Here is a 23,096-nt window from a genome sequence, read left to right as displayed (position 1 = left end):
ACTCTGCCCTCCTCTTCCTCAAAATGTTCACCTTTCTTTTTAGCCACAAACACTTTAAAGTGAGTAAACACGCAGGGGTGAACTTGAGCGGCGGGAGAATGTGACCCTAAACCACAAAGGGCAAGATGCCACTTCAGAACGTGAGGGCAAGTGATGTCATATTCAGGGCTTGTCGGGAAATGAAGTACATTGAGATAGCCAAGAGCAATGATGGTAGCTAAGACTGAATACTACTCCTCATACAAAGTGTAGCAAAATGACAGAATTATCGTACATTATGGGACTTTTTGTCATTATTGATTGTACATCGTACAGAGGGCAAAATGATCATTCATCTGGCAACACTGAACACAAGTGATGAGCTGTGACGTCGACCTTGCACCGGCAGGGAATGTTATACAACCTGTACTGCAGCCAGCCACCAGGTGTCGACAGAGAGACTTTGAGGATCAGTCAATGTCGTCCATCTTCATATATATTAGATTACAGTAGCTCCCTAACCCCACCAGAGGTCGCAAGATGACTGAGTGGATAAAAGAATGAAATATGAGAGGGCTGACAATAAGTTGACGGTTCACTCCTAATGTTCAATCAAACGACTTAGTTTTAACAGTAAATAGTCAAATCATTCGGGAAGGACAAACATGCTTTGCAATCATTTTTCCTTTTTTCTTATTTATTATGCAAAGTACATTTTATTGCAGGTGTGAGGCTTAAACTTTGTAACAAAAAAGACCAGAAAGCTTGATTTTAAAAATATAAATGTGTACAAAATGGTATTTAAACTGCATGTAGCTGCTGATACAAGAATAAGAGCACAGCAATTCCATTACAATATCTTACAATATATCAAGACAAGGGGTTGTTGCCATGGATATAATATATAATACAATTTAATAGCAAAAGTTGATCAGTCACTCCATAAACCTGTGAAGTCATAGCTTACATGTCTCCATTTTTGTCCATAAAATATTTAGGATCTTTTTCTGAAAACTTTCTTTCAGTTTTAGCTGCACAATAAAACACTATAGAATAAAACAAATACTGTATTTACATTCAGAACTTGTTCTCATAATAATTTGCTGACATTTTAATGCAATGCACAATGAAAGTTTATGCTCAGTTTATTTGAGAACATGTATGATTCTACTATATTTCATTAAAATACAAAATCAAGCGCTTTCTGCTGTAACTCTTGGGTTTATAATGAGAGGAAGAACATTGTATAAACTTTTTTTGAAATACATTCCATTCAGTTAGAGGCGATCACTCTGAATCAGATGGCTTCAGAGGTTTCTCCTCAGCTGCCACGTTGTCGGAGTCGGACATTTCTGCTTTGCTGTCTTGGGCTGCTTGGGTTTGACAGTAGTCATTCCTTGACTGCGTCTTGTTCTCCTCCTGCCTTGCCAACGCAGAAATGTCCAATACGGCCGCTGCATTCTGGTAGTCGCTGGACGTCTGGTCGAGGATGTTGTGGTAGAGCTGAGTGAGGAAGGAGGTTGGTTAGGAAGAGAAATAACTTGGAGTAACATTCACTGTTCATTGGTGAATGGAAACAGCTTAAACTCTGCTTCAGGTAGATTATTTCTAAATATCTGTTGTTAGTGGATCCTGCACAAAATACTTTGACCTTGCTCTGCAGACCCACCTTCTCCTCTCTGTCCGTCAGCTGATCACACACAAACGACACCAGTTTGGAGAAAGAAGGGCGGTCACAGGGTTCCAGGGCCCAACACTTACACATCATCCCATACCTGCAAGATAAATGGAAAGATTACAAAGTCATAAAGATGTTAAGTTATCCATAATATCTAGAGGTTTGCTGGATTTCGGTACAGATATACAAAAGTAAATAAAATATTCCATTCCAATTAAAACCTTTGCATTCAGAAATCCAGAGGTATTCTCACCAGATTGTGTTTTAAGTATCAAAAGTAATTGAAAATGACTACATTATACTATATTTACTGGATATTATCTGATAATTCTCACTCATGTATTAATATGTTTTCCTTAAATTAAATCAATATAATCAGTTTCTCATTCAAGCCATCAAAAGAACTGATCTTGAAGAAGGTTGCATTGCTGTATTACAACTAAAAAAATTTAATTTTAACAAACAGTGATTTGCATTGAAAACAGGCTGGAATATTCTCACTGCACTGAAAAAACAATCCCTTTGAAATGTAGTAAAGTAGAAAATATAAAATACTAATACTAAAGTAAAGTACAAATATCTAAAAAAAAGAAGTTCATTGCAGGTACAATCTATGTTATAAAAACCTCCACCAGCATCCAGTATACTTAATAAACCTTTTGTTTTTTACCCTTTCATTTTTGTGCAAATGATTGAAATATCAGTTCTGTATTGTATAGTGTCAAGTACTGCGGACACCCACACAGACTCATTGGCGTAGTACGGACACTCCATCTTGAATCCTCTCTCAATCATCGAATAGAACGTGTGATCCACCTTCATCCCGGGATAAGGAGTGACACCTGAAACCATCAAGTAAAAGAGAGAGAGACGTCATGTTTCGTATTGCAGCGGGAGCGGTTTTAAACATGCAGCTCGCGGAGAGTATTTGTCTGTGAAAGCTACCGAGGGAGAAGATCTCCCAGAGCAAGATGCCGTAGGCCCAGACGTCACTCTTCATGGTGTACATCCCATGAAAGATGCTCTCTGGTGCCATCCACTTCACTGGTAAACGCACCTGAGGGACGACAAAGCCATGTCACTTGTCACATCGTGTGCAAGAAGTGATAGATGATGATGTCGCTGTTTCACATACGTTTCCTCTCACGACGTAGTTGCAGTCGTTGTCGATGTCCCGGGCCAAACCAAAGTCACCGATCTTCACCAGTCGGCCTTTTGTCACTAACACGTTGCGAGCTGCCAGGTCTCGGTGGATACACTGCAGATAGACAGGACCGGGTGTCAGTATATTCACTCACACCACACATAACACATACAAGGACTAGTGGGGCTACTAGTTGGGTCTAAAATGTAAAAATCTATTTGAAAATAGAATTTTCTCGAATCCCAAGTTGATGTCTTAAAACCACCAGTTCTGTTTGATTAACAGGCTAAAAATCCCAGGTTACTCATTTATTTTCAAGAAATAAAAGAAGTAATTATAATTATTATATAGCAGAAACTTGGCAGTTGGTATTTTTGCTTAAAAGAACATTAAAAATGTCTGTGGGGAGCGTAGTGTTGACAGGTGTGGCACGTTTGTCTCTTACATTCTTGGAGGAGAGGAAATCCATGCCCTTGGCCACTTGGACGGCGAAGCTCAGCAGGTCATCAAAAGTCAGGGCTTGCCGCTCCTCGGTCTGATCATCGTTGTTTAAATACATCTCTGGGTTCGCACATGGGAAAGAGATGATTTACGATCAACACAGATCAGACCAGGTGCAAAAAAACATGCATGCTCTCCTCTCATGAGGCGTTTTCTGACCTTCGTAAACATCCATGTCACCTGAGCTGAGGGCGAGGAGGGCGATGTCCTCCTGCCCCCTGGTGGCAGCATGATACATGGGCACATAAGTGTCCACTGCTGTTTGCAGCTCACTGTGAAAATAAAAATTCAGATGTGAGATGCTATAACATCAAACTAGACTTCCAGCAGATCTGCACCTACATAGAAACTCTATGTTCGATCTCTCTTGTGCTGACGTCTTCACTAAACTCTATCATGTTCCCACCTGGAGCTTTTGCGGGCCTGCAGGTTGTTGTACAAGTTGCTGAAACGGTCCTTGTTGAAGGCGTCGGTCACAGACTTGTTGTAACGCTCGCTGTTGCTCTTCAGGTAGTTCAGCAGGTCTCCATAACAGCAGTACTGGAAAATCAGGTATATGGGTCCTACATAGGGAAACACAAACAATAATAATTATTATTAGCAATAATACACAGATACTGTAAGCCAAATTCCCTCTTAGATCATGTGATATTGTGATACAATTTGTTGTGTATGGTTCTAGGTATCAGTGGTCATTTTTACCTAAATCTGTGCACGCCCCAAGCAGGTTAACAATGTTGCCGTGGTGACCGATGTGAGTCAGCATCTTCAGCTCTGACATCAGCGCCTCCTTCTCCACCGTCTGGTGCTTCTCTGCAGAGTCAGACATCACATCAGCCACTGACATGACCTCCATAACATTCAACATTTCCCCCATGGAGTAAGTGTGTGAAACGCTGACCTTTCAGCATCTTGACAGCCACCTGCTGGGACACCCCAGGCTTGTTGATGCCATAGGCTGTAGCTTGGACCACCATTCCAAAAGCCCCAGAGCCCAGTTCGCCACCTGCACATGACACAGAAACACACTGTGTATGATTTTCATTTTTATTAGATTAGATTCATTCTTAGAAGTATATATAAGTGCAGCTTTGAGGTATTTTGATTTGCTTTTTTTAAATTTATACTACTATCTACTATGTACTTTTCACATTAAGTTTATACATTTAGAAAAACATAGGATGGGCTTTAAAGAATAGAAAGCACTGTAAAATATAAGAGCACTTAAATTCAATTAAGATGCATCGAATTACACACACTCATAGATATCAGTCCTCTATATATGTCTATATACTCTTTTCGTCAAGATCCATGAATTATTTCCTGGGAAATAAGTGGAAAGGTTTAAAATGCTCTATCTCCCAATATTAAGAAAGTTAAGTTAAGCCAACTGACTGGATCTGCACCAAAATTGTATGAGTTCCGTCCACCAAGTTTCGTGGAAATCTGTCCAGTAGTTTTTTCATAATCCTGCAACTAACAGGCAAACAAACAAACAAACAAAAACATACCCTCCTTGCTGGAGGTAACATGCATCAGTGTTAACAGTTTGTCTCTTTGCAAAAGTCCTGCCTTTAGTTTTAATACTTGTTAATTTAGATAATAATACATCTGTACTTTTATTTGAGTATGATTTTAAATACAGGGCTCTTACTAGTAATGTGAGTATTTTCACATTGTTGGTTTGGTACTTTTAATTGAGGATCTGAGGTGCTTCATGTCTGGTGTAATTCATACCCAGCTCCAGATTCTCCCTGGGAAACTCCCATTTCTGGTCGTAGTCAAAGTCCTTGAAGTTGATGTAGATGTAATCATTGTCGCTGGGTCCCACCATCTGGATCATCTGCAGCTGGGGCTGATACTGGGGTTTCTATGAGAAGCACGGAGGGGGTTGTACTTATGTCATCATGTGTTTCTGTGAGTATCAATGTGTAACATGCACTTTCTTTTCTCTCCTCTTTTCGTCCGCACTGACACTATAAATTCAAGCTATTATTATTATTATTAATATATACCTTCTTTTTCACAAAGTACAAGAGCACCACACTGACTACTGCCAGAGCCAGAAGCAGAAGGAAACTGCCGACTTTCAGCAGCAGCATGTTGTCGTTCTCTGTACGTCGGTCACCTAAAAACACAGAAGTTTCTAATGACATCAGTGTCATAAAAAAAAAAGAAGGTAAATGAACAACGTATTCTGATATGTGAACTAGATCTACCTGTGGAGGCCTTGTATGAAGGTGGGTAGTCTATCGTGTTCGTACACCAGGAGCCGACTGAGTTTGTGAGGCAGAACCTTAAATATTGTCCAGTCGCTAGGTCTCTTCTCAGTGAGGTCTTGGTTGTTTTGTTACAGGAGACGTCAGAGTCTGTTTGAGAGGTGTCGGGGATCTTTAACCAGGAAGAATCTGCTTCACAGCTGAAAGGAAGCAGTCTGAATCAGAGTGTGTCTGTGCGCGTTTCATTTATTTAACCAAAACTAAATCACTTTTTCGAGACTTAATGAGAACTTTAGGGCTACAACAGTGACAGTGATCATACCTGCCGTGACAAAACATCCAGGAATAATTTGCCGGGACAAGACTCACAGCCTCCAGGATGACGGTATCATTCATTTTGCTGAAGCCGAAACTGAACTTCGGTGCATCTGAAACAAAAAATTGTGGATTTATACATTTTGTGCCATTTAAAATAAAAGATATTGAAATAATAATAAAAATAATAATTAGATGTGCACAATAAATGTCTCCTACCGACAACACACACTGATATGGTCTTTGTTTCTTTTTGTTCTCCGGCCTCCAAGTGTAACTTGTAATCTCCAGGTTTGAGTGAACCGCAGAGCTGCACACTCCTGACAAAACAGTGTTGTAGCACATGGTAAATAGACTGTATTCATAGTCATATTCACCATTCAAACACCCATTCATGCAGTGTACACGCTGCGTTCTCTAGCACACATCATTTATATACGATTGGGTTAAGTATCTGGCCCAAGGACACACGACCTGGAGGAGCTGGGGATAAAACCAATGACCTTCTGGTACGTGGACAACCCTCTCTTCCTCCCGGGCCACAGCCGCCCCACAAGTCACACACTTTATAGAAAAGATTTGTGCTTCTTCAATTCTGTACCTCATATCAAGTCTGCCAGCCGATTACTGTTGCTCATGATAAGACCTCTTGTGTACATTTGTTTCAAGTTGACATAACAACATATTTGGACATCACTTCACCTGTGTTTCGTCACCCATTTGTCTCTGCGGCATTTCGTGATGGTTTTATCAGGAGCCTCCCAGGAGCACCTCTGGAGCACAGGGTGGTAGGAAACGTTGGCTTGCAAACAGGAGCTGGACGTGTTCAGCGCTGGAACGATCTTACTCTCATTCAACTTGACAGAGAGGAAACCTTCAGCTGAGGCGACACAGAATAAAAATCAGGACAGAGACGGGTGGTAAACATGAGACTAAATATCAGAGAGAAGTGGAAGCATTGAGAATTATTTATTTGGGACAGTCTACTAACCCTGGACGTGAATATAGACAGACTTAGTTTTGTGTTCCGGACTCCTGCAGGTGTACATTCCACCGTCCTCCACACTGACTGACTCGATGAACAGGTAGGCCATCTTACTGTTAGAATGGGAGTCATTTTTGATGCAGCTCTGCAAACAAAACATACAAAATGAAGCGTGAAGGTCATTACAGTCACTTCCGATTTGTGTCTCGGACTAAGGAGTATTAAAATATGATGGATTAGTTTTAAAACAAACATAAAGGGAGGGAATTCACATTTGTTCACATGTTAATTTAAGGAAAATCTCATTTGTCTTAGTGGAATATCACATCACCTTCTTCTTGACTGTAGCAGAGCATGCTAACGTTTTGGCGTTTAGTTGTTTTCCACCTTTCTCCCACACAGGTGATGGAAGGTTATACGTTTGTATCCGAGAGCGAAGGAGTAAAGACTGACCGGGACTCACTGTCACATTAGAAACCTCATTTTCCATTTGCTCGTGGTCTAGATCTAAAACACACAGTAAACGAGATTGAGTCACACGACAGATTTGACATTTGATCATCTATTTGATTTGTTTGATACAATATCTTAAATTATAAATAATCCCTGAACTGCAAACCACTTTTCGTCCAATTTTTTTAAGGGGGTTGAAGACCAAAACTGAGAAAATAAGCTTCATTCTGCAATTGTTCATTATGAAATCATATTTTGTAGTGTGCATTTAATTAATTTGTTTAAATATTAAATTACCATAGTCATAAAGTTGGGAGCACTCTTGTCCTTCTGCATTAGTGGCACAGCACATCATTCCTTCAGCAGAGTATTCAGCACTTGATATTTTGCTGTTTGCATTTGTCCCAACTTTGTTTCTGTTCAAAAACAAGGCAAAACACGATTATTCAGAAAATCTAATCTTACTATAATGAGATGGTTGTAGATACACTCTGGATTAACATCTTACCCAGACCATTCGACTGTAGGCTTTGGGCAGCCCTCAGAGATGCAGGTAAAAAAGGGGGACGTCATTCGGAGATTGACATCCTGCAGCATCAGCTGTGGTTTTGTTGGACGCTCTGCAAAACATTTCAAGCAAGATGTTAGTTTTACAACCACTGATGTATCTGCTGCAGTTGTGTTGTTGCCGTGTTAACTGTGCATTGTAGGGAGGACATAAAGACTGTATGATGAGCAAAATATTCATTGAAATGCATTTAAACAGACCAGGCTCACAGGCTACTAACTTAAACACGGCATTATGTTTCTGAGCAGCAGTTGGCACATTGGGTTGTCACTTAATGTAAAAGGTAAATGCAAATAAAACCAAAAGTTTAAAAGTTTCATACCAGCGCACACGTTTTTGCTGACAGGTCCAGATGTGTTCGGACAAGCCACCTGAAACACAGAACTCATTTCAACTCTCCCTTCAAGCAGAGTCCTGTGAGGGGGCATGAAACTATCCACTGTTAATTTCTGTTCTGATAAACAGAAATGAAACAAGAGCGGAATCAGTCAGGTTTGTGCCGTTTCCCTCACTGATGTTTTACAACCTTTTTATTTTTCCTGTTGCTAAGTGAATGATGTTCTCTAAAAGATCTCCAGAGTATGTCTCTTTAGTGGGAGGACAGAGGCACTTGGTGACACTCATACAAACATGTTACTATATACAAGAGCAAAAAATAAACTCATCTTAATTCATCTCAAATTAAATCCTAAAATCTTAAGGTTGCTTTGTAAAACCTGAAGTGCTGTCTCCTCTAGAACATGGTAATCATGCACATTCTCATTCCATTACAATCAATTAGAGTATACCACAAAAAAAAAATATTAAGTGACTAATAAAGGTAGTACAGTTAAACATGAGGATCCTGGCAGCTGTTACCTCATGACTGGGGACACATGGGAGACTCTGTGCTGACAGGACGTCTGAGCCGAGAACCCCAACAACACAGAGCAGGAGAACTGCTTGAAAGACAGAACATTTCAGGTTAACTTTATTTAATCTATAAACTCTTATTTACATATTATTTATATAAAATAGAAATGTTTATATAAGAAATGTATGTAAATAGCTTTACATATTTGAAAAGGGCATTTTAAAGATATATATATAAATGCAAATTGAAAACAGGTCTCATGGAATAAAGTTTTAGAACCTAACACTGTTATAAATTAATTGATTAATTGCATTTTACTTTTCAGTACTTCAACTTATTGATTAACAAACTATATATATATATATATATATATATATATATATATATATATATATATATATATATATATACCAAAACTTTTTTATATAGCACTTTTCATAGCATAGATTGCAGCTCAGGGTGATTTTCATAAATCAGAAGTTAAAAAACGGGACATTACATATATATAACATATATTTGTGTTTTGCTATACATACATATATGTATATACATATGTGTTTATACATATACACATATATACACACATATACATAAATACATTAAATATAAAATATCTATATACATTGAACAGAAAAATACACATCACATACGAAGTTTAAAAAACGGAAAACATGTGTGGAAATGTGTGTATATAAACACATATATATCAACACATATATATATATATATACTGTATATGAGTGTGTGTGTTATATGTTATATATAAGTTAACATATAAATACTTACATAAAATATAAATTGTCAATATACATAAAAGATAAATAAATAAATACAATATAATATACCCTTTATATAAAACTATAAAACCTATATGAAATGAACTTTGAAAACTGATTATTACTGAGACCCACTCACCTGCAGTCATGTTTGTGTTGGTCTGCCTCCACACGGATGCTCTGCTCACATCCTCATCTCTGACTCACACTTTGAAGAACCAGTTGAGTTCAAACACCTTTTAAACAGAGGAACTGGTGACGTCACCAGCAGAGTTCAGTTGCGCCTCTAATCCTGTAAATTTGTCAAAGTGGACCTGCAGAGGACCGTGTAATAGCTTTACATATATTATATATTTATACATTATATTTGACACAACTGTAAACGGGGCGTTATAATGCATGGCACTTTTTTTCAGCCATGAGAAAACAATAAATAAAACACTCCATAAGTTTGCAGAGTAAGCAAATGTTATTCTACTATAAGGTAAAAGTAATTATTCTGTGAAGTTGTGAGGGAGAAATCTCACTGAGTAGGAATCAATACTGTGGCTGAGAGGTTTGCAGGGGTTTTATTTATAGAGAATACTCAGCATGTAAAAATATAATATATTATATTATATCATATTACAAAACTGAAGTAACTCATTGAAATATTTTAAGCTGATCATTTTAAGTCTTAATAAACTGTCGAGTTTCTACTTTATTATTCTGATGTTCTGTCCTCATGCGTCTGGATTTTATTTGTAATGTAGTTATAACCCTGTGCAACTGACACAGCCTACAATATGTGAGCTGGAACCTAAGTTCATCATTTGAATCCTGCAAACTTTGCTCTGCAGACCTGACCTCCCTGAGCTCCAGGAGCCGCTTGAATTATCCATCTTTAACTTCTCGCATGTTGCATCTGCAGCAGTGAACTCTCTGTACCCACAATGCAAAGCTATGCTAACTGTAGCACAGCAGCTCCACTGTGAGCAAAAACAACAACAGGCTACTCTGAGCAGGAGGCAGCTGCATGGATAACGACAACAGCGACGACCAGGATCTCACACATGCACTCATTTCTTCTTAAGCCAAAATGAACCATAGCCTTATAATGTGAGTACTGTCGGCTCTAACGCGTTCTGCAGCAGCTGAAGTCATATTTACACGTTCCTTTAAGTTGAAACTGTTTGCAGGCTAGCTGGCTAGCTCGCTAGCTATCTGCGTCTCTCTATGTTTGAGTGTCTTCCGGCAGCAGCGGCGGCGGCGGCGGCAGCGGTGCCATGAACAGTGGACTCCCAGTTTCAGCTGCTCCGCTCGGGGGTGTCGGGATACCCAATGTCAAGGTGAAGTTCTGCCGATACTATGCGAAAGACAAGACGTGCTTTTACGGAGAAGAATGTCAGTTCCTGCATGAAGATCCGTCCATGACAAGCCTGCCACTGCACGGTGGCGGCAGTAGCCCCGTCCCGTTGTCCATGGCCGGGGGTGGCGGGACGCCAGCGGGGTATCCCCTCGGTGGCTCCGCGGCGGCCTGCCCGGGTTCCGGGGGGACCGGAGTGTCCAAAAAGAGCGAAACCTTGGGGCCTGCAGGCACGTCGCTGGAGGGACAGATGTTAACCAGTGAGTAGTAATTACAGCGCAACGAGGCCTCACATGGACTGACTGGCTGTGACTTTACTTTTGGGCCTTGTGGGGCTGTGTAAAAATTTAGCCCGAGGACTCATGGAGGCCTCTTCACCCCAAAACAACGTGGGTCACATTTCTCTGCCCAGCATGATCCAAACCTCTCGGTATGCAACCAGCGCACCCTGCTCTCCTCAGCTGTGATGTGAATAGTCTTCAGGTAGCTGTAGTTGTGCTTGATAATAACATTAACTTTAGCCATGCTGCTGCAGCTTACACTGGAGGCCTGCTGTTTCTGTGTGACAGCTGTGAGTGGGCACAAATCCGCGAGCTAGTGCGGCTATTAGCCAGCTAGCGTTAGCACATTTGCATTAAACTGTTTTTAAGTAACTTTGGTATATTTGACTTTGTCTCCGGTGAGACTTTGTAAGTCTCAACGTTGGTGCCGTCATTTCTATTCGAGTTAATATTTGATTATGGGAACTATAGTGTTTCTATGTAGACATGAGTTTTAATGTTTGCTAACATTAGCTTAGCTAAGCTAGCTGTCCACGGGGCTTTGTTTTGTGTTGTCTTTTCCCAACGTCAAGTAATAACAAGTTACTAACATTCACCTGCAGCTCTGCTGTAAAAAGCTGCCCACGTCCATTTTAACCTGAATCCCTGAAAACCAGCAGTTGCAGTTTCAAAGTTTGTCCCTCTCCACACATAGTATCGCCCTGTGACAGCATGTAAATCTCTCCCTGCAGTTGTGGAAATGTTTACATGCTCTCTAATGTCTGTTGTGATTTGATATGCAAACATTCAGTAGTGGTGACTTTGCCAGTGCTGTCTGACCTTTAGGGCTTAGGTTATTTTAGGTATTGGAGCCAATATTACAGGTTGAACTTTTGTTTCTTGTCCTCCACAGTCCCAGGGATGGAGGGCGCAACCCTGAGCGATGCCAGTCTCACCAACTCTTACTTCAGCAGCAGCTTCATAGGAGTCAATGGGTTTGGAAGCCCAGCAGAGTCTAAATACTCCATGATGCAGGTACAAGAGGGAATCTGTAGATATATAGACAGTGAAAACACACAGTGTGATTAAAACCGCTTTAAAAATAGATGTTGTGTGTTTACATAGCTGTAATTCTCTAGATAACCTGAGGATCTACATTAGTTGATTAAATGTTTTGCATGTAGATGGTTATCATGTGGTTAGTTGCACCTGTTTGGTTTGGGATCACACATTTTTATCACAACAGTAATTAATGGCGATAACTGTTCTTGATGGTGCTCTCTTCAGCGAATGACTACCAGCAGCAGCTCCCCCAGTCTCCTCAATGACGGTGCCAAGAACTTCAGCCACAGCACTCACGGTAAGCCTCCCACAGTGCTCCGTGAAGCAGCAGTCAGCACTCATCCACTGAATATTGTAAGCACCGCTGCTCAAGTGTTAACACTCCATGGCCTTTCACAGATCCAGTGAATTCTCCGACATCCTCACTCTTCAGTGATTTTGGTGCTCTCAGCATTTCTCAAAGGAGAAAGGTGAGCACACAAGCATTTACTTCAAGAAATCCAAATAAGTTTAAAGTGCTTTTGAAGTTCAACACAGAACTTGTTGTATGAGCATGTACACAAAACTGAAATATTATGCTTTTTCCGCCGTAATTTGGTCTCTGACAGCAGTGGTAGACTTCACGGAATTCTTGCCTCTTTTTTCTTGTGCTACCAGGCTCCTAACCCAGCAGCGAGTGAGTTCATCCCTAAGGGAGCTCCACGTATGGCCACCATGCCACAGTCCCCTGTCCAGGCCTTCCCCTCGCCTGTCTTTCCACATCCCAGTCTCAGCAGCTCCACAGCTGCTGCACTGGCTCCAGGTGGGTTTTTTGGGGTAGAACTACAAACTGAAAAATCCCTGTGCTGCACTTTGTATTGACTCAGTTTTGTTTTCCATCTTCAGCTCATTTATAGTTCAGCAAACTTGGGAATTCCCTCTTGTATAAAGCACCATATCTGCTGTTTTTGAAACAAAAGTAGATCTCTTTTGCTTCAGTATTTCTTTCAGACATTTTAATTGATTGCAGCCAGTTAATGCTGCTCTTTTTTTTTTTTCCTGAAAATAATATTTCCTCCTGTTTGCAATTTCAGGCATGTCCTTGTCTGCCGGCTCTTCTCCTCTCCACTCCCCCAAAATAACGCCGCACACCTCACCTGCCCCTCGTCGGCGCAGTCATACCCCAAACCCTGCAAACTACATGGGGCCCACCAGTGCAGCGGACCAGGGCGCTCACATTATCCAGAAAGAAACTGTAGGGGGGACTACCTACTTCTACACAGACAACACCCCAGCACCGATGGCGGGGATGGTATGTGCTGCACCTGGTATTCTATTCTGTATTTTAGTCAAGAAATTTCCGTGTACTGAACCTGGTAAAGCACAACAAAAAACATACACAGATGCAATATGACTTGGTGACATTTATTATAAATTATAAAATGTATGTAAATCTGTCTGATTTAAAAACATGATTTGATCTTAAGCTAAATCCTAAATTCTTAAACACTACGCTTCAGTTTGCAAGCTCCTTTAATTTGGGAATAAATCCACAATCTAGCAGTTATTTGTCCTCTAATTGCTTTGTTATGTACCCAACTCACAGTTTTGTTTCATCACATTCATGTTGCTAAATGCTTCTAGTCGGGGAAAACATCTACATGTGCGATCACATTGGTTTTCATTTCTCAATAAATAGGAAGCTGTGTTTTTCTGGTTTCATCACAGGTGTTTCCTACGTACCATATCTACCCCCCCACTGCACCCCATGTGGCTTACATGCAGCCGAAAGCGAATGCCCCGTCCTTCTTTATGGCTGATGAGCTTCGACAGGTATTGCCCAATCACCCTCCTCATGTCTCACCAAACATCCCCATGGTCCTCTTCTCTAGAGGTCATTTTTTAAAGTGTTTCACTCCTTGTTTCTCCTTCAGGAGTTAATAAACAGACATCTGATAACCATGGCCCAGATTGACCACTCAGAAAACCCAGGTAAAAGGTCTTCTCTGTTGACACAACAAAGGTGTGTTTTCGATTCGATAATTTATGTGTGTGCAGCAGAACACAGCAGGCTGACAATAAAACAATTCCAAATAAAGCTTCATATCAAACGAGAGAGTGTTTTATGCTCGGTTGTTGGTGTTCACAAGTGAAGAATGTAAAAGTGCTGGCTTATACAAACGTAAAGTCTCTTTAGGAGTTGGTTTCATCATGGTTGTGCGGAAGGGTGTTGTGAAATATGGTTTGAAGTTTGTTAACCACATGTTTTTTTTCTTTTGTTTGGGTCTGTTGTCCCTTAAAATGAAATGATGAAATTCATAATCTACTGCTGAAGTAGTTTTTCAAAATACTATTACTACTTGTATGGTGTGTGTTAGTGCACAAGCTTGTTTATCATGTTATTTACAATTATTTGTTTTTGCCTCTGTCTGTAAAAGATGTACCGTCTGAAGTGGACAGCTACCACAGCCTGTTCCCCATCGAGCCCCTCCCCCCACCAAACCGCATGCAGAAGACCAGCAACTTCAGCTACATCACCTCCTGCTACAAGGCCGTCAACAGCAAGGATGACCTGCCTTACTGCCTAAGGAGGATACATGGTGAGAAATAGTCTTTCAAAGAAGCACAATGCAGATGTCACAGAACCCAAATAGCCGTGGTGGCAAATTATGTAATTGGGTGTTGACACTTGAAGAAAGCAACATTGGTCCCCTCCCTCTTTTAAAAGTAAAACAAAGCATCACTGTTGTGCAGCAAACACAAGCTAACTTGATTACAATGCTTATTAGTAATTCTGGATAATCAGTGCAGGACATGTGTGACTCTTAAGTCAGAAAGAACTCTAAATGTGTGGGTTGTGACCCAGTTGTCACCATATCTGTCTGTGGCACAGTATGTTGTGATCGTGTATGATTTCTAATTGCCTGTGTGTTTGTTGTGCATCTTTAAAATGTGTTCAGGTTTCCGCCTCGTTAACACCAAGTGCATGATGCTGGTCGACATGTGGAAGAAGATCCAGCACTCAAACTCTGTAACACTGAGGGAGGTCTTCACCACCAAGGCCTTTGGAGACCACTGTAAGGGTTGACACTAATTTATGTGTACAGGACTTCTGTGAATTTAATTCTATGCTTCTGACAGTTTGTCTTTGTAAATCCTGTTCGTCTTAGCCCTTGTCTCAGACATTAAGTTTCTGTATAGATGATTACATTTTCCACTTTAAGTGTATTTATATCTAATTTGCCAAAATTATATTATATTATATTATAAAATTATATAATTCAAGGTGTGGTGATATATTTGTTACTTTATGGCACAGGATAAGTGAAAAAATAAAGACTTTTAAGAAGTCAGTGGAGGCTCTACCAATTATGATCTGAACAACGATGACCCAGCAGCATTAAATGAGAGGCCGGCGGAATCTCTCCCATATCACAAGTTGAGATGAACGACTCACTCGCAGAGTCAGGCTATTCATTTTACGAGGTTAGCCACTTACATTCCGAAACTAACCACTAGCGTACGTAAGTGTGCTCCAAAGTAGAAGTGGAAATGTGACCCGGTAGAGTAATAAGGAAGAGATTCCCTGGCCTCTCTGTCACCAGCACCAGCTTTTCAATGGTTAGATCTGTAACTGGCCCTTAGAAACTTTAGCCTCCATCAACTTCTCTTAACTTTGTTCCAGTGCCATAATTACTGTAGTACTGCATGTAAACTCTATATCCTTTGTCTAATCCATGTCCACTTCTTTTTTGCCTTAGCGTTGGTGTTCTCTTACGACTTCCACGCGGGTGCAGAAACCATGTTCGGGAGACACTTCAATGACCCAGCAGCGGACTCGTACTTTACTAAGAGGAAGTGGGGTGAGTTGGTCTTGCTTCCCCTCCGCCCTCACACTGAAATAAGTCCAACATCATTTCAGATCTCCCCTCTGCTTCACACATTTAGAGTTTGATAATTAGGTCATTGCCCATGGTCTATTTAGGCGTTAGGTGTTTTCACATTTTGCAGTTTGTGTGGTTGTGCTTACATACGTTGTTAGATTGCTTTTACGTGTTTATCACCACACAGCAAATTAATACACAATCTCCAAGAAGTTAAAAGATCTAAAACTTATCTCTTGTGGTTGTCTTGACACTTCAAATAGGATGTTAATATTTGGAGTCTGTTAAGCCTCCTCAGTTTGACAGTTGACATGCATGTGTGCAAGAGAGACATGAGGACTTGGAGGAAACTGTGGCTGAAACTGATCTCAGGACAGGTGCGGTAAGGCCTACCTACAGGCATGCAAAACAGAGGAAGCAAAACCATTCGGACCCCAGTATCTGTCTAGTCTGTAGTAAACATGCATCACCAACCAAAACACGTGAATTGTAACGACGCAAAGGTTTAGCCTTTTAGAGGAACTAACGTTTCGATCAACTCTTACACTCAGTGTGACATTGTGGCTTTTGTTGTGCAGTACACACCTCAATACCATTGCACAACCGCATGTTGGTTATCAGACTTACAATCTATGACAAGACAAGTAATACCAAGTTCTGCACGCAATCGTAAACAGAATGATTGACCAAGACGATTAGGTGACAAAACATGCGTTTGTATGCAGGACAACATGAGCCTCCTCCACCACGGCAGCACGCAGGTCTGCTCCCAGAGTCTCTGATCTGGGCCTACATTGTTCAGCTAAGCTCGGCCCTGCGCACCATCCACACCGCGGGCCTCGCCTGTCGTGTCATGGACCCCAGCAAGATTCTCATCACTGGCAAGACCAGGTATATCCCACACACATGAACCCCTCAGCAGACAGTTCATCACTCAGCATGGGTAGATGGATGTTGATATAAGTGTTTAAAGCCTGTGACTCATAACCATAAAAGGCGATATATGTCTGAATTTCAATTTTCCAGCACAGAAAATGTAGATAAAACTATAACCAAAGCGGAACCGTATTTTCAGAGCAGGCTTCCTTTTTCAAACCATGTGATCGTGTACACACATGCACACAAACTAATGATAATGTTCTCTTATCTCTGGAGGTTACGGGTGAACTGTGTTGGAGTGTTTGATGTCTTAACATTTGACAGCAGTCAGACCAATCATCTTGCCCTAATGCCACAGTACCAGGTACTTTGTATGATGCCCACTTGTGGTCACATGAATTACACATGAAATCACATCACATAAACATCATGCACAATGTGCAAATGGCGAAAGTCGTTTCGCATACGTGTGTGGTTTACGTTATTTTAAAAAATGGGATGTTGGATCATTAACACAAGTATTTCTGTGATGTGTGTGTTTTCTTGTAGCAAGCAGACCTAGTGTCACTGGGCAAGGTGGTGCTGGCGTTGGCATGTAACTCCCTGGCTGGCATTCAAAGGGAGAACCTGCAAAAGGCCATGGAGCTGGTGTCTATCAACTACTCTTCAGACCTCAAGAACCTCATTCTGTAAGCAACATGCATGAAGCAGCATTTGTCATACATTTCAGACACCACTTTCTGGTGCTGTTGAATTTTGCACACAACAGAGACTTGTTGCCAATTGAAGTTGGAGATGACTCAGAAAGCACTTGGACTAAGATGTTTTCACCTGACTTGGGTTTGGGACAATGGGCTAGGAGCAATGATCTGTAACATCTGTTGGCAACAAAGAGCTTCCTTCGTTTTCAAAATAAATGCCACCTATACTCATTGGACCTTTTTAACTCACCCCGAGGGTAAACTCTGACTGCTTCTGTGTTTGTGCAGGTATCTGCTGACAGAACAGTCTCGCCTGCGCAGCGTCAATGACATTATGCCAATGATCGGAGCCCGATTCTACACACAACTAGATGCATCGCAGATGAGGAACGATGTCATCGAGGAGGACCTGGCCAAGGTATAAGCGGAGCGCAACATTTATGTTCAAAAACATGTACAGAGTTTGTGTCTCAACTTGAAAAGCATTTCGTTTAAGTAGAAAAGACTCAGTCATGTTGTTACAGACTGATGTTGTTGGACGTGGTCAGAAGTAGGCCATTAGTTAGTTAGTTAAGAGGGAAGTTGTGTGTGCACACAGGATGTTGTACGGTAGATCGCTTTGCAGTCTCACTTTGAATTCAGTTTCCTCATGTGAGTACATGAACGCGTGGACCAATCTACTCTCACCTCACTTTTTATCCTATTCATTCTTCCCCTTTCCTTGAACAACACATCCAACGTTTGTAAATGCTAATGAGGTCAGTTTCTGCTTTTCTTTTTTCTCCGGAAGATTAAGTGTGACTGTTCCCAAACAAATGCACAGTTTAAATGGGAAGATGTCAGTAAAACTATTTAAGAGAACAGCTCAATATCCAGTTAATAACCTTTAGTATTTATTACTACAGAGGAGTTACAAAAACTATGTTTGAAAAATAGGGTAGTAGGCCAACCCTGCCAGTGATCTGCTCATACCTGTGCTGGTGTAAGTGTTTCCTGTACATCAGGTCATCTCTGTTTGCTTTAAAAACTGAAAACGTTTTTATTTAAACAGAAGGACATAATGTGTTTGTTTAAATATTCAGAATCCTAACTCTGTTCATGTGAGCTGTGGCACAGGTTAGTTTAATAAGAAACTGTTGTTGGGATTTTGTGGCTGCATCATTGCAACATCACTGTTGTGTCAAGCCTCTGGCTGTGGTTTTCATACTGCTGGGTCATAACCTATCTATTTTTTATTTTTCATTTATTAATCTTATGTTTCTTAGGTTAAAACCTGATTAAAACATCATGTTTTTAGAACTGTTGATCTTACACTAGCTGGCTTTATTTTCCTATAACACAGCAATTAGGTTTTTGATGTTATTATAATTGATAGAAACAATGTTAAGATATATGACTAGTTTCTTCAAAGGCTTATAATTGCAGCTCTGTTTTTCAGCAATAAGTGTAAGTTTCGAGCTACTGTGGCCAGAGAGTTTGGAAAGTATCTTCCTAAGTGCACGGAGGAGGACGCTTGCACCTTCAGTCTTCAATCATATTCACCTTGTCCAACTATGCAGAAAACGTTTGACAGGGTGAGACAGCCAGGGACGAGGAAGGGAAAGGAAAGGCATGAGTAAAAATATATCAGCAGAGATGGAAGGTGAGCTATAACCTGTCCACAATCTGACTTGAGACCACTTGCACATGGTCAGTAGTACAGCAGCTTGTCCTCTAAACACAGAATTATCTGATCTAGGTGTCCACAGTTGTTTCTGATGTTTAAGCTTCCTGAAATCATCAGTGACGTTGGAGTTGGCCCCTGTTGTCTTTTGTTTCCATAAATCAACAATCAGAGATGAGACTGCATACAAAAATAAATATATTTAGGAGAACATTGTGACTTTCAAAAAGAAGGAAGTGTCTAATGGAACCTGCGAGAAAACAGGGTCCGGCCCCATGTATAGACAGAAGGTCAAGTGACAGAGGTTTCAGTTTCCCTGCAGTGATAAGTTTTTTTTCAAGTATCCACTGTTTTTATGCTTCAGGGATGCTGATGCACCTTTCATTAAAACCATTAAAACGTTTCTGATAAATAAAACCAGTGTTTGCTTATTTGCAGGAGGTACAAAATGGCCGTCTCTTCCGTCTGTTGGCCAAACTGGGCACCATCAATGAGCGTCCAGAGTGAGTCGAGCGTGTGCAAAGACCAATTAATATGTGGCATTTATATTCCTGTTACTCCTCGATAATCTTGGCTTGTGTGATCAGGTTTCAGAAGGACCCATCGTGGTCAGAGACGGGGGACCGCTACCTGTTGAAGCTTTTCCGGGATCACTTGTTTCACCAGGTGACAGAAGCTGGGACGCCCTGGATCGACCTCAGCCACATCGTCTCCTGCCTCAACAAAGTCAGTGAAAGTTCCTCTTTTCTTCACGCCCTTATTTGTTGTTTCTTGTAAATTTATCACAAGCTGCTAATTTTTTCTTTTCTCACTTCTCTTTTCTGAAATTTGAAGCTGGTTTAAAAGTGACATTCTGTACTTCACAAACATTCGAATTTTCCGTTTTATTAATACCCACAAACTTCACACATACACCAACGAATCTTCATATGCTTATCACAGCTATACAAGGTTATGGTTTCTATCCGTTAACAAGGCAAATAAGGGAGGGGGTGATACATAAATAATTGTTGACTTTGTTTTCTTCAGCTGGATGCTGGTGTTCCTGAGAAGATCAGTCTTGTGTCTCGGGATGAGAAAAGCATCCTGGTTGTGACCTACTCGGACCTGAAGCGCTGCTTTGACAGCACCTTCCAGGAGCTGCAGGCTGCAGCCTCTGGCTCTCTGTAGCGCCCTCTTTGGGCCCGGGGTGTGTCTGCCCCGACCTGGAGCACACTATTGCACTACAGCGGAGGACCAGGCTTAAAAAGATGACATCAGCATGGCGAAGGCAGCGGGGCAGGGCTTCGTGAACCTCAGTCACATACACTGACCCTGTCCACCAGGATGGCTTTTTCTAACGTGTATTTTTTTTAGTTTTCCTAAACCCTGCAGCTGAAAATCGAGATACAAAAGGAAAAAAAAGAAAAAGGACAAATACGGAAACTGTGACAAACGAGTATGATGACATTTTTTTAGATTTGGGGAACAAAACGAGAAACAAACCACGAGGTTTCGAACTTCTTTCCTGCTTTTATTGTTTATTTCTACAGTTGGGGTTTATTTTTCTGAGGAGGATGCACTAAGATTTTAATTTTTTTGTTAATTTTTTTTATTTTTATGAAATGTGTGAGTGGCCTACAGGGTGTACAGAGAGAGCTAAAGTCACACACAGACATAAAAACCAGAGCAGACTCACAATTCAAACAACAACAAAAGAATCCAGCTTTTTAATGACTGCATCTCTCTTCCGGCTGGAGACCACACCCCTTCATTCTGACGCACAAGGAGACGGGACGCACCACTCGAAGCTTTCATGGGGGGCATCTGTTTAATGAAATGGGTACAGCCCACCTTTGCCTTGGTTGTTGGTTCCCCCTCAGAAAGGACAAACCACTTGGGTGGGAGGGAAGGGTTCTTAAAACTGGAAATAAATGGGTGGATTTCTGACATTTTAGTTCAGCAGATTGTGGAATATCCGGCGCATATGTGTGGGAGGGTGGGCTAGCATGGACTGGGATTTGGGTTTCATGAGGTGAAACAAGGTTTCTGTTGGCATTGAGGAAGGGGTGTTTTCTCCTGATGCCGTCTACCAAGTGTTTGTTACATATGCAGCGACCACCTTTTGTTTAATGGACGCTATCATGACATGAACTGCTGAATGATGGGTCATTTTGGTTTGGCTGTCCAGCACTTGGGTGTAGACTGTGGGTGGGGCTTCTGTTGAGGTGGAGCCACAGCTGCCTCTTTGTGGAATGTCCTTATTTTGTCCCCCACCCCTCCACCTGCCCTCATCATCCCCTTATGTACTCCCCCTCTCTTCTGTCCCAAACTCTGTTTCCCCTCGGGGGGGGGGATAGGGCCCTCTGCTTTTGAAAGGAAAAAGTGACGCTTTTTGTGAATTTTCTAGCCCGTTTTTCTCTCCGCTCAGCTGTTGTGCAGGAATGCATGATGGGAAATGGGAGGGCAATTCAATCTTTGCCTCAATTCAACTTTTATTATTCTGTGGACCAATTCCAGTAGGGGTTTAGGAAAAGGGGGAAAGGCTGGAGGGCGAAGGTTTGTTTTAGTTGACTTTTTTTTAAGATCATGAAACGTGCTGGAGACAAAGCAGTGGTGCTGTCTGTGTCACTCACTCGAATGGCTTGGATTTCTCTCAGGATGACAAACAGCTGGAGGGGCCCAATGATTGAATGTGTTTTGCTGTCATTGGCTGCCCCCTGTCCAGTCAGATAGATGAGCTACAGTGGAGTGGGTGGGACGTCTTCAGATGGAGGTTTTAGGAAGTTTACGGCGTGGAGAGACGTAGAGATCACGCAACGAGGGATTTTCATGTTGCCCTAAAGCACAGTTCATACTCTGTTAATCCGAGTCAAAATTTATTGATTGAATTTGGTGCAAACCCACTTTAACCCAGAAAAATCGAACCCAAGCTGTGTCAAACCGCCGTTGTTGATGCCTTCGTCTTGTTCTCAGTAGCTGTTGAATGTGTACAAACACGAGACTGCAGAACAACAGGACGTCAGATACAAGACAAATCAAGGTGAACGGCGCAATCGAGCACAGCGTCTTGGCTGCATTCGGTTTCACGTCAACTCTTCAAAGTTGTATCTGATGTCAACGGTCTCTGTTCTTGAGGGCAACAAACGTGCAGGGAGCCAGCTGTGTTAGATCATGTACTACTTCCTCTGTTTTAGTGAAATGAACAGACAAAAACATACTTGGTGAATGTGGTGCTTTAGAAAACCCTCAATACACACACACCCACAAACACACACCCACAAACACACACACACACAATCCTCCCCAACTCGGCCTACACAACGTCAGTGCTCATATCACCATCCTCCACATGGTAACACACACACTCCAGTTAATATTAGTGACAACGTTCTCCTCCACCACATCAACAAACCTACAATCACCATCTTAGTATGTTTTAAGCCCCTCTTGTGTTCATTGTCTCAAATTTTGCAATATTTGTGTGTACAGCAGTATTTTAATAAAGAATACCAAAATGGATACATGAGCGATGTTGTCTCGGTTTTTTTTTTGTACTCAAATGTCACGTTTACATTCAAAACATTTTATAGCATGTTTATACGACCAGAAGAAGAATACTAACGTTAGTATATACGTCAACCATTACATTCAAAGCGTAAACTGAAAATATTAGATACTTATTACACCATCAGACACTTGAACCCATTTTAAACTGGAAATAACATCAGAAACGTTGCTAAAAACTAAATGCAAAAGTTCATGGATAATAATGACATGTTAATACCAAGTAAATATTGTTTTTTCAAGACTGCAATGTTAACCGAGTGGCTTAGATGACAGTATTGTACTGGATTGATCTTCTGTAGTGGT

The 23,096-nt window shown here is 41.2% G+C and overlaps 2 protein-coding genes across 4 annotated transcripts; one reads left to right on the top strand and one right to left on the bottom strand.

The window, feature by feature from the left end:
* Positions 1–658: 658 nt before the first annotated feature.
* flt3 (fms related receptor tyrosine kinase 3) lies at positions 659–9,691 on the bottom strand. The gene is made up of 23 exons (XM_035143129.2): positions 9,611–9,691; positions 8,701–8,783; positions 8,165–8,213; positions 7,783–7,894; positions 7,572–7,690; positions 7,153–7,328; positions 6,828–6,966; positions 6,539–6,716; positions 6,056–6,156; positions 5,844–5,949; positions 5,522–5,721; positions 5,318–5,430; positions 5,040–5,172; positions 4,204–4,308; positions 4,005–4,115; positions 3,709–3,865; positions 3,462–3,574; positions 3,247–3,362; positions 2,793–2,915; positions 2,603–2,714; positions 2,400–2,499; positions 1,649–1,754; positions 659–1,482 (listed from the first exon to the last, which is right to left on the bottom strand). The coding sequence occupies exons 1-23, from the start codon at positions 9,618–9,620 to the stop codon at positions 1,267–1,269; spliced, it is 2,778 nt and encodes a 925-aa protein (XP_034999020.2). The 5' UTR covers positions 9,621–9,691; the 3' UTR covers positions 659–1,266.
* A 723-nt stretch (positions 9,692–10,414) lies between these two features.
* Positions 10,415–22,752, top strand: pan3 (poly(A) specific ribonuclease subunit PAN3). Of its 3 annotated transcripts, none has more exons than XM_035141951.2 (19): positions 10,415–10,569; positions 10,709–11,076; positions 11,990–12,111; positions 12,364–12,436; positions 12,538–12,608; positions 12,796–12,940; positions 13,212–13,429; positions 13,846–13,950; positions 14,052–14,109; positions 14,556–14,717; positions 15,078–15,194; positions 15,879–15,980; positions 16,727–16,892; positions 17,157–17,244; positions 17,430–17,569; positions 17,870–17,999; positions 19,683–19,747; positions 19,832–19,970; positions 20,274–22,752. In XM_035141951.2, the coding sequence occupies exons 1-19, from the start codon at positions 10,550–10,552 to the stop codon at positions 20,412–20,414; spliced, it is 2,430 nt and encodes an 809-aa protein (XP_034997842.2). In that variant the 5' UTR covers positions 10,415–10,549; the 3' UTR covers positions 20,415–22,752. The 3 variants fall into 3 exon arrangements, with proteins under 3 accessions (XP_034997842.2, XP_034997843.2, XP_034997844.2); XM_035141952.2 differs by having other exon boundaries at positions 10,417–10,569; positions 10,712–11,076; XM_035141953.2 differs by having other exon boundaries at positions 10,418–10,569; positions 10,650–11,076.
* Positions 22,753–23,096: the final 344 nt, after the last annotated feature.

Source organism: Hippoglossus stenolepis, chromosome 19, assembly GCF_022539355.2.
Source record: "Hippoglossus stenolepis isolate QCI-W04-F060 chromosome 19, HSTE1.2, whole genome shotgun sequence".
In the NCBI taxonomy this organism is placed as follows: domain Eukaryota; kingdom Metazoa; phylum Chordata; class Actinopteri; order Pleuronectiformes; family Pleuronectidae; genus Hippoglossus; species Hippoglossus stenolepis.
The sequence above is the reverse complement of the archived record's forward strand: the minus strand, read 5'-3'. Positions and strand labels throughout refer to the sequence as shown.

What these genes read in the sequence shown, in the direction of transcription:
- flt3 (XM_035143129.2), bottom strand. An exon ending in GGCTGTCAAGATGCTGAAAG is followed by an intron (nt 4,116 to 4,203) that starts GTCAGCGTTTCA and finishes CTGACTCTGCAG; the next exon opens with AGAAGCACCAGACGGTGGAG. An exon ending in ATTTCCTCTCCTCCAAGAAT is followed by an intron (nt 2,916 to 3,246) that starts GTAAGAGACAAA and finishes GTCTATCTGCAG; the next exon opens with TGTATCCACCGAGACCTGGC.
- pan3 (XM_035141951.2), top strand. Translation starts at nt 10,550, where the DNA reads ATGAACCATAGCCTTATAAT. An exon ending in GACCTCAAGAACCTCATTCT is followed by an intron (nt 17,570 to 17,869) that starts GTAAGCAACATG and finishes GTGTTTGTGCAG; the next exon opens with GTATCTGCTGACAGAACAGT. An exon ending in TCGTCTCCTGCCTCAACAAA is followed by an intron (nt 19,971 to 20,273) that starts GTCAGTGAAAGT and finishes TGTTTTCTTCAG; the next exon opens with CTGGATGCTGGTGTTCCTGA.